At 37.2% G+C, this 11232-nt stretch overlaps 3 protein-coding genes across 3 annotated transcripts; all 3 read left to right on the top strand.

The window, feature by feature from the left end:
- Nucleotides 1–3450: 3450 nt before the first annotated feature.
- On the top strand, nt 3451–4575 carry LOC117168427. The gene is made up of 2 exons (XM_033354068.1): nt 3451–4000; nt 4466–4575. The coding sequence occupies exons 1-2, from the start codon at nt 3451–3453 to the stop codon at nt 4573–4575; spliced, it is 660 nt and encodes a 219-aa protein (XP_033209959.1).
- A 3291-nt stretch (nt 4576–7866) lies between these two features.
- LOC117168426 lies at nt 7867–8202 on the top strand. Its single transcript, XM_033354067.1, has one exon. It carries the CDS (start codon nt 7867–7869, stop codon nt 8200–8202), a length of 336 nt encoding a protein of 111 aa, XP_033209958.1.
- Nucleotides 8203–9431: 1229 nt separating this feature from the next.
- On the top strand, nt 9432–10936 carry LOC117168423 (uncharacterized protein F54H12.2-like). Its single transcript, XM_033354059.1, has 3 exons — nt 9432–9561; nt 9766–10055; nt 10187–10936. The coding sequence occupies exons 1-3, from the start codon at nt 9432–9434 to the stop codon at nt 10934–10936; spliced, it is 1170 nt and encodes a 389-aa protein (XP_033209950.1).
- Nucleotides 10937–11232: the final 296 nt, after the last annotated feature.

Here is an 11232-nt window from a genome sequence, read left to right as displayed (position 1 = left end):
AAAAGTAGGTAGTAGGAGGGATAGATTTTTTCTGTTCTTAAATAGTCACCCTTCGATTCTCAATGTTCAGTTTTCCCTCAATCGTCCTGAGTGTAGTACATAGCAATTTTTAAACGCTAAAAACATGGTCAAAGTTGAAGAATTAATTTATAGCCTGATAACTATTGCTTATCGCCTAACGGACGCGGAGTGTTTGTTGTATCTCCACAACATACTTGTGACTTGTCATCCTGATGAGATATCCCGGATATCCCATCTTTTGGTATCAAGCAGTGCGTTACGCTTGGCATACAACATGTACGTTGAGCGAAGTGCCGTATTAGCGCGTGATCTTTTAGGTAGGTGTTTTTGTGATAATTTTAAAAGTTTGTGACATGCGTGTGTGTGTGAATCCGTTTTTTGTTTTTTTTTGTTTTTATTTATTTTTTTTACAATTGTAACATTTTTGTTTCTTAAATTTTATAGTTCGCGTAGAGGCTTCATCGTCAAGTCCTGCAGGTTACTCGCCTGCGTATGAAGACGGCGAGGAAATACCGGCCTGCGAACGTTGTTCCGAGAATGAGGAGGTTCATCGCAATGAGCCTGTGAATGGAGATGAACCACCAATGCGTTGAAGAGGTCATGAGGAGGAAGACCTCATGTGTGCAGATCTCGGACAAAATAGTAGTGGGATATTCACCGCAGATGCTGTTCAAATAAATGGTAAGTTTTTAAATACATTTTTAAAACATATCCTTTTTTAAACACAGAATGTAAAAAAAAAACATTTTTAAAGCAGATTATTTGGAACAAGAATAACGTTAAAATTGTTATTATTGCAATCTTTTAAAATAATATAGGGGAATAGATCATTTTATCGAATTAAAAGAAAAAAGGTAAAATATTTCAAATCTAATTTGGGATAAGAATCATTCATTCTCTTCCATTGATTTATAGGAGTACGAAGATTAAAAAGATTTTTCTTACGATATTCTCGTGCAAAATCATCTGTTTAAAAACGAGTGAATAACTTAAAAATTAAGATAGAAAAGTTATCTCTTTATTACCTTTTTATGTTTAAATAAGAAGCAGAATTTTTACATGTAATTCCACAAAATTATGCATTGAATCCTATTATTTCAAAAAAAGTGTATAAATATTGACATTTCTTAAGATATTCATGTTTAAAATTATCAGTTTAAAAATTAAATCATTACGTCGATCCAGGTTTAATAAAACATTGTCTTATTTTGTTTTTGTTGAAAAAATACATTCGAATTTTTTAAATTTAATTCGGCAAAACGCTTCCTTTACCTCTATTATCAATAAAGAGTACACAGAATAAAACATATTAACAATATTCATGATTATAATAATTTTCAAGAATGAATGATTTTGCTAAATTAGGTTTAAAAGAAATGAATTCTTTTATCCTTTATTTTTCTGAAATATAAATTAGAGCTTTTTACCGTCAATTTCACAAAATTATTCATTAAATTCTATTTCTTTAAAAAAGTCAATAATAAATCAAACATTTTTTAAATTCTTTTTCAAAATTATCTCTTTGAAAATGAATGAATAATTTGACCGATTTAACTGTAAAAGAAATTTTTCAGACTTTTTTTTATTTGTGCATTTTCTGCTAAAAAACAAAGTAGATTTTTTGCATTTAATTTGACAAAATAATGCCTTCACTTCCATTATTTTTCAATAAGAGTATTAAAATAAAACATTTTAAAGACATTCTTATTTAGAATAGTCAATTAAAAATAATAATGAATCAAGTCTTCATGAAATCATTGAAAAATAAGAAATCTTTGGATATTGTCAGATATTTATTTATATATTTTTTAAACCATTTCGAATTTTCATTTTATTTGATCAAACTTTAAAGAGTTGAAAACTTTTTTTTTTAATCTTATGGAATTATGGAAATATTTTCAACATTTTTTAGACTTGCTTGAAATTCAGAGAGAAATATTAGAAATGCTTAAAAATCATAATTAAAATATTTGAAATATTTGAAAATCTTTCTGAAATATTTAAAAGAACCGAAACAATTTTAGGTTTAAAAAAGACTTGTGAAAAGTTAAAAATATTGTTAAATGTAAATTCAAATCAAAATTTAAAAATTAAAAATATTGAAATATAAATTTAATTTCTATTTTTTTTACAGATAACGTGAATTTAATGGCATTTTCTGATGTAGCTGTCGCGGAGAGATTGCGTCACATGCAAGCGGCTGAGGAATCCATCGATGAAGATTCTTCAGACGATGAAGAAATTCAAGCAGCAATGCAAACGGAACCTTGGCGACCGTGGCAAGAGCCAACAAATCTACAGGTTCGTGCTGGGTAACACCTTCAGCAACATCGACACCAAAACCAGCAGCAGAAACAACAACAACATCAACCACAGCAACAGCAACAAGGTGAGAGAGAGTTTTTTTCTATAGTTTACGAGAATTCGCGGTTTTACCCAAAATTCAACCTGAGGGATGTCGAGTTGAAAGTAATAATTAAGGAACCAGAAAATAATCTGGCAGGCCAAGTCGTGGAATATTGTGAAAATGCGATTAGGGCACTTTATGATTATTTATAGGCAAAAGTTAACAATAGCGATAGGGTGGGTATAAAATTCAATTCCGATTATTTTAAAAAGGGTGGTGGGGTTATATCTTTTAGACCTGCTCATCAGCTTTCATTTTCGGATTTTTGGAGAATATTATTTAGTGTTATTCAAAGTAACGAGGATTTCATAATTGACCAGTCCTTTACAATAAATTTTGATTGGGTAAAGGATGAGCACGGTACGGGTAGGAAAAAGGTTCGTTTAATCAACGCTGATGTCATCGATGCTCACAAACATGCGCTGCTTGCCACTCGACACCCCCATGTCAAACTAGTGCGGAAAATGTGCAAATACCGCAAATTAAATGCAACTCGTGCAACCGGTATTTTCATGGGCAAATTCGTTTTGAAAAACATCTTGCCCCAAAATCTTTTTCGGCAAAAACTTCTGTTTGTAATGCGCTTCGCATTTGTACCGGTTGTACGCGTTTCATTAATATCTGGTTTGATAGAAACCACGAATGTGGGAAAAAATATTGCCCTAGTTGCAAATGTCAGCGTAATATTGATCACCAGTGTTTTATTGCACCTGTTCTAGATAAAGTATTAAAAAGAAAGATAGAATAGGATTTGTTTTTTACGATTTTGAAACTCAGCAGTGTGATAAATTACCTGGTGATCCTAATGTTAATGTAGACAAGCCAAACCTTTGTGTTGCTCAAAGAGTTTTTACTATGTGTATTAACCAAGAAAATATGAAGGAGATTTGCCAACATTGTGGTTTTCGCCAACATATTTTCGAAGGTGAAACAGCAGTCGAACAATTTGTGGAACTTGTCACAAGGCAGCAAAGTAAATTTAGTCAGGTTATATTGTAATAAACGGCACCAATATAATCACGATGAAGGTGTGGTGTGCCAAATTTATTGACAGCCTTAATTATTTGCACATGCCATTGAGTAAACAACCAAAAGCTTTTGGACTCAATGATATTAAAAAGGGAACATTTTCCCACCTGTTTAATACACCTGACCACATCGACTACAAGGGTCCTCTTCCTGCTTCCGAGTGTTACTCAACAGACACTATATCTGAAGAAGCTAGAAAAGAGTTTCTCGAGTGGTACGAGACACTCGAAAAAGATTCCAATTACGTATTCGACTTCAAAAAAGAAATCGTCGAATATTGTATTGCAGATGTGACAATTCTGCGTCGAGCATGCGTCGCATTTAGGGACATTTTTAAAAAATGTGCCAATGTGTGCCCCTTTTCTGAGAGTGTTGCGATAGCATCGGCTTGTTCGCGTGTCCATCGTAAAAGCTTTCTAACGCCAGACACTATTGGTATTATACCTGCTGGTGGGTACAGAAGGGCCAATAATCAATCGGCAAAAGCCATTGAGTGGTTGTTGTGGTGTGAGAGAGAGCTTGGGCGAGAGATACGACACGCAGGTAGGTGTCGTGAATACCGTACACCGGAGGGAATCCTTGTTCATGGTTATTATGAGGATCAAAACAATCGATACATCCTACAATTCCATGGATGTTTTGGCATGGGTGTTTCGATTGTAAAAAAAATCAATCGTGATTCGAAAATGAAAAATGGTGAATCTTTAGACGAACGCTTTGAACGCGCAAACGCGCTCAATCGGAGAACCTTCGCCAGGCAGGATACATTCTTACAGAAATGTGGGAGTGTAATTTGATGAGTTAAAAAAAATTCTCCTCAAATGAGGCGTTATTTAAAAGACCATCCTATTTTACTAAGAGACGCTCTGAATCCTCGAGACGCGTTTTATGGTGGTCGTACAGGAAATACGACCTGTTTTTATGAGATAAAGGACGGTGAAACAATGCAGTATATTGATATATGTTCACTGTATCCTTATATCTCAAAATATGGTAAATTTCCTGCAGGGCATCCTAAAATTTTCGTGGGTGATGAGTGCAAGAACGTAACTGGTGTGGATTTTAAAAATTTAGGTAATTTGGAGGGTCTTGTAAAATGCCGAGTACTACCGCCTTAATCCCTCTATCATCCGGTACTTCCACTTAAAGTACACAAGAAACTCATGTTTCCTCTCTGCAATGCTTGTTGTGAGAATCTCCAGCAGGCAGAGTGTAGGTATGAGCCTGCTTTGCGCGAAATTGAGGGGTATGGGTGTCTGATGAGTTGAAAAAGGCAGTAGAAATGGGTTATGAAATAAAATCTATTCATGAAATTTGGCAATACGATGTCGTGCAATATAATCCTAAATCACGAGAGGGTGGATTGTTTGCCGTTTATATAAATAGATTCTTAAAAATAAAGCAAGAGTCTTCAGGTTGGCCAACCGAGTGCGTTGACGAGGCAAGTAAACTTGCGTATTTAATTGAGCACTCGACCACCGAGGGTGTTGATTTAGATCGCTCTAAGATAAATAAAAACCCCGGACTTCGCTCGGTTGCTAAACTATGCTTAAACTCTTTTTGGGGGAAGTTGGGTCAGCGTGAAAATTTAATGCAGACAGTATATATAGAAACTTTAGAGGCCCTAAATAGACTTTTCTTAAACCCAGAAATAGAGGTGTTTGACATAACACCGATCAACACTGACCTTCTTTGTGTTTCGTACAAATACTCGGCAGAGGCTTGTAAATCCTCACCAAAGACAAATGTTGTCATCGCCGCCTACACAACAGCCCAGGCTCGTTTAGTCTTGTACGAATACCTGTCTCAGTTGGGGCGTAGAGTATTGTACTACGACACTGACTCATGCATTTATATACGACGAAACGCGCCTAGCGAGTATAATCCTCCTCTTGGCCGTCTTTTGGGTCAGATGACTGACGAGCTCGAGGGGGAATACGACGAGGGGAGCTTCATAAAGACCTTTGTTTCTGGAGGTCCTAAATTTTACGCCTACCAGGTTGTTTCTGCTAATGGTAAAATCTACACAAAATGCAAGGTGAAGGGGATTACATTCAATTATAAAAATTCCCAATCTGTGAATTTTAACACGATCCGCGACATGATTGTTGATAGAGCAGTAGATTTTATTAAATTAAATTTTAGACCAATTAGACGCACAGCATTTCACGATGTCATCACAGTGACTGAAAGTAAAACAGTTAAGCCGGTATGTAGTAAAAGACGATTTATTGAAAATTTTGACTCACTCCCCTACGGTTACAGGGAACCGCTCTAATTGTTATTGTGCTATAGTTCTCTCTCTCTCTTTCTCTATCACACACACACACACACACACACACACACACACGCGCGCGCGCACGCACGCACGCACGCACGCACACACGCACACGCAGACGAATGCATACAGCTGTATAATACATTTTCAAAGCATTAAAAATAGGTTCGTATAGTTTACAGTGTTTACAATTGTGTATTAATGAGCATTAATCTCCGTTCATTTTTTTTCAATTACAGATGCGTCAAGCTTCTTGTAGCAGTGGAGTGTTAGCGAGCAGAGGTTTCAACCACTACAACAGTAACAACAACAGCAGCAGCAATAACTTTACCCTCCCCTGGAAATTCCAGTAGTTACGCTGAATATCTCAGTTCCAAAAAATCTGCACATCTTAATAAGTACAGAAATTTTTGTTGAAGAAAAAAAAAGTTTAAAAAGGGGGATTTAAATATGAAATATTTTTCATTTTTTCCAGATTACTCCGAGCACGAGGGAGAGGAATTAATTATAGGCGTTGACAAGCCTAAGAATGATGATGATGATGAGGCCTCTCATAATAATGATGATGATGATGAAGGATTGGAACCGGGTGAAATTCCACCATGTCCGGGATTCATCCCAATCTCCCAGGTGGCTCTGGATCGCCTTTGTCAAGCCCGCAATGCGCAGGATGAGGAGGAGGAGGTCGAGAGAATCAGGGTGGCGTCGAGAAGAAGACAGAGGAGGAGGATCGACGACGAAAAAAAAGAGTCTAGGCCATCAACTTCAAAAAGACCTCGACTCTAAATTATATGTGAAATAAAAAAAGTAGAATTATTGTATTTTTTTAATAGGTTTAAATTATATGTTTGTTTTATTTCAAATTTATGTGAAATTTTGTAAATATCATTTTTAATGTATTTTTTCAAAGAAAAAAACTATAAAACAAGGAAATAAATTGAATTTAAATAAAAAATTTTCAAGATTAATTGTGATGTGTCTAATATATTCAAAAACTCTGAAGCGAACGGGGAGCCGGTGGCGGTGGCGGCGGCTGCGACGGCCATGTCTCGTGATAAGCTTATATGAGACATGGGCAGATGCGGCGTCCAGGTTATTAGCTATTTTTCCTGGACGCCAGAGGCGCGTAGCGGTGCGAGCTATTGCTGCAGGATGGAGCCGATACTTTGCTGTTAGCAGCTGATTTCTGCGGCCGCGGCAATTAGGGCGGTCAGTTTATAATCCTGGTTGCAGTGTGGGTAGGAGGCATATTAGCTAACTGGCCCCCTGACCACACCGACGAGACCACTTTTCCAAGTGTTTTGGAGTTTTTTGGGTATAAAAGAAGAAAAGATTAGTTGAGTATTTTTATTTGTAAAAATGGATTCGAGATGGAAACATCCCTTCACATCGAGAATTTGTGGTCCGACTGGGTGCGGAAAGACATTTTTTGTAAGAAAATTTATGCTTTACATCGATCAACTGTGCAATGTAGCTTTTCAACGTCTAATTTTTTACTATTCTGAGTGGCAGTCGTCTTATGTCGAATACGGAAAAAATATCGAATTTCGCGAGGTTGTTTTTAAAAACCCCCGTGATCGTGCACAAATTCAGCACATGGCAGACAAGTATTCCCAGAAAACCCTCGATTTGTCCAAGAGGCCTATCACGATGCCACCTCTCAGCCACATGGCTATCTTTTATTTGATTTGAAACAATCAACTCCTGATAATTGTCGGTTTAGAACAGCTATTTTTCCCACTGATCCATTTCCCTACGTCTACGTTCCAACAAAGGGTATAAAAGCCCGAAACAGTGAAACTTCAGTTCCAGTCGTACACCTGTGATGAAGTCGAAAACACGTAAGGGTCCAATTGGTGTGAAAAACGCCGCATTGTTGCGTGCTTTATTCCATCTGAGCAACAATCAGCGATTTGTGGGTGTGAGCTTTCAGAAATTTCTTCAAAATCGTGAAATAAAGTTTCGAGTTGCACGTGATTCCACTGTCAAAGCCGCAATTTTCGAGCGTTTTAATCGCACTCTTAAAGATCGTATGTGGCGATATTTTACCCACCGAAATACTCACAGATATATCGATATCCTTCAATTACTTGTAACATCGTACAATAATACACGCCATTCTAGTATTGGTATGCAGCCATCTGACGTTACCCTAGAGAATGCATCCATCGCACGAAAAAATTTACAACGACGCTATTTAAAAAACAATAAAAAGAAAAAGGCTAAATATCGGGTTGGCGATGTTGTACGCATCAGTCGTACACGCGGCACCTTCGAGAAAGGATATGAATCGGGATGGAGTGAGGAATTGTTTATTATCAAACGGATAATAACGTGGAGAACATACTCACCTGTTGTGTACGAATTGGAAGATTTAGCTGGTGAAGTAATTGACGGACTTTTTTACGAACAAGAATTAGCAGATGTCAAGAATAGGAATGTGCACGAGGGCGAGGTTATTGTTTAAAAAATAACTCAAACTCGTGGAAAAGGTTCTGAAAAACAGGCTCTCGTCAAATGGGCCGGATATCCTGATAAACTCAATTCTTGGATACCCGGATGTACGTCCCTGGGGAGGTATATTAGAAAATCGACTTGTTCTTATGTTCAATGATGATCCAGATCCAGAATATCCTAATCAAAAATATAATTTCTTTGACAAACAAACGGACGATCAGATGAATGGTAAAGATATCGTGCAAATATTTAAATTGCCGAGGGTATATAATCTCCAGGTTCAATTACCTAAAAATTGTTATAAAACGGTGACAAAAAGACAAGAAATTCTGGCTGGTACGTGGTTGGAACCAATAGTAGCATTTTTTCCATCGGGCGTCTACGATTCTGTAAATGAATCAGTGCGTGCAATTAATACAACACCAGAAATCAGCGAACACGTTTGGTTAAAACATGACCAGCTGAACAATAAGTATGTTACAGTGGAAAAAATTTGTAAAGATGACTGTAAACGAGTCGGTAGTCATTTTCTTGTAATCAGCGAGAAAATTTCGCGCATTCTCGGCTTTGCACCTGAAACACTATTACCAACAAATTCTTATAAGGCGTGTCGACCAGCGAGTCTCACGAATGGATTGCCTGAAAAACTTTTTGTATATTGCGATATTTGTGAACCACGCATCGTCGGAGATGTAAAATCGCCACTTTTGAGAGTTGTGTCTGTTGATTCGAAAAAATATTCATTTGGCGCCACACAGGTTTCAGGCTTTTCAGCACCTCATTACATACCTCTACTACACACAGGCTTTCGGACCATAGAAATAGATGTAAGGGACCATCTTGGACTTCCGATACCATTTGAAATTGGTTCGTTGACAGTGACACTTCATTTTAAACGAATTGACTAGCTGCGATGTATCTTTCATCAAACACAAAATGACACTATACGACAATTATTACACGAATCAAGTTGGTGGAGGAGGACTTACACAAATTTATATTGGATCTCCCTACCAAAGAGGTCACGGAATCGGCAGTTTTCTCGGTGGACTCTTTCGAAGTGTTTTGCCATTTTTGACTCGTGGTGCACGCGTAGTCGGTAAGGAAGCGCTACGTACGGGTATGAATGTCATTGACGATTTGGAACACAATATTTCATTAAAAAGTGCCGTGAAAACACGTCTTAGAGAGTCAGGAAAGAATTTAAAGAAACATGCGATAGAAAAGGTGTAAAATCTCATGAGTGGTTCAGGGTATAAATCCCTGCTTAAAAGACAGAGACTTCAGTCTTTCGGTGAACTCGGTGCATCGCGTATCGTGAGTAAAGTCATCAACAACAACTCAAAGAAGAAGAAGAGAAAGAAGAAGAGTAAGACAAAGAAAGTAAAGAGATTGTCAAAAAACAAACTGAGCAGAAAAAGAAGAAGAGAAAAAACATTAAGCGTAAAAGGACTGTAAAGAGGCGTACAAAATCAACGAAAAAGAACCTTCTTGACATTTTCGGAAATAAATAATAATAATTTACGAAAAATGTCTTTCTTACATTCACACTCGTATGAATGCCATAAATCAGAATTTGTCGTTCCTGGCAACGGTGATGAGTACATCGACCTGGCACATACTATGCTGAATCTCAAGATAGCTTTACAAGCTCCCGAAAAAACAAAGGATAATGAAAGTTCTATTGTTAAAATAGCCCCTGTTAATAATATACTAAGCTCAATGTTTAATCAGGTAGATGTATATTTTAATCAGAAATTAGTATCGCCATCAAATAATGCTTATGCTTACAGAGCATACATTGAAACATTACTCAATTATGGGCCAGGTGCAAAATCAAGTCATCTGACAGCGTCTTTGTGGGTAAATGATTCGCCCGGGCAGATGGATGGTGTTGCTGACGAAAGTAAGGGGCTTAAACTCCGTCGCGCATATTTAAGTGCTGGGAAAAAACTGATTTGATTAGTCATATACACTGTGATATCTTTAATCAGGATAAATTCTTGTTGAATGGCGTTGAGATCCGGCTGCGACTCGTACGTTCCAAAGATGCTTTTTGTCTCATGGATCCTACAGGCGGGGCATCTATTCATATTGAAGAAGCAACACTTCTAGTTCGCCGAGCAAAGATTAGTCCTGGTATTTTACTTGCTCACGCAGAAGCACTAGCTCAAGGGACAGCTAAATATCCTATAACTAGAGTAGAAGTAAAAGCACTAACAATTCATGCTGGTATACAGAGCGAGACTCTTGATACTGTCGTACTTGGACAACTACCTAAGAGAATAATCATTGGATTTGTCGACAATGCTGAATACAACGGAAATGTCTTGAAAAACCCATTTAATTTTCAAACTTACAATATAAATCACTTTTCACTATATGTGGACGGCATGCAGATCCCATCGAAACCTATTCAACCAGATTTTACTAAAAATAATCTCTACGTTGAGGCATACCACTCATTGTTTACGGGGTGTGGTATTCATTTCCTCAATGAAGGAAATGACATAGATCGTGATGATTATGCACATGGATTCCGTCTTTTTGCATTTGATCTTACACCAGATTTATCAGCACATTGCTACTCACACTGGAATCTTGTAAAGCATGGATCTTTAAGAATTGAGGTTCGTCTCGAGGAAGCACTTGCACACACTATTAATTGTCTGGTTTATACCGAGTACGACAATGTTGTGGAAATTGACGGTTCAAGACAAGTTATTGCAGACTATAGCAATTGATGTAACGTAAAAATAAAATAAAGAAATAAAGATATAAATAAAACCAGTTCAAACATATATGGAATCCAGTTTTATAACAATAGACACATCTCTATACCGGTTTGGGCATGTCAACACGTGCCACTACACGCCCACGTGCACAGCTGCCTGTCAACGGTCATATTTGTATAAAAGATGTACGTCTAATCGGGTTTAAACTCGTCGAAACGTGAAAAATGCACACCCTCTAACACACCTGCCAATGGATTTTTCGTGTGGTAGGGGAAAGCTGGTATATCTACAACATATATAAGCCT

Source organism: Belonocnema kinseyi, chromosome 2, assembly GCF_010883055.1.
Source record: "Belonocnema kinseyi isolate 2016_QV_RU_SX_M_011 chromosome 2, B_treatae_v1, whole genome shotgun sequence".
Classification (NCBI taxonomy): Eukaryota; Metazoa; Arthropoda; class Insecta; order Hymenoptera; family Cynipidae; genus Belonocnema; species Belonocnema kinseyi.
Note: the sequence above shows the minus strand (reverse complement) of the source record. Positions and strands in the feature narration are given on the sequence as shown.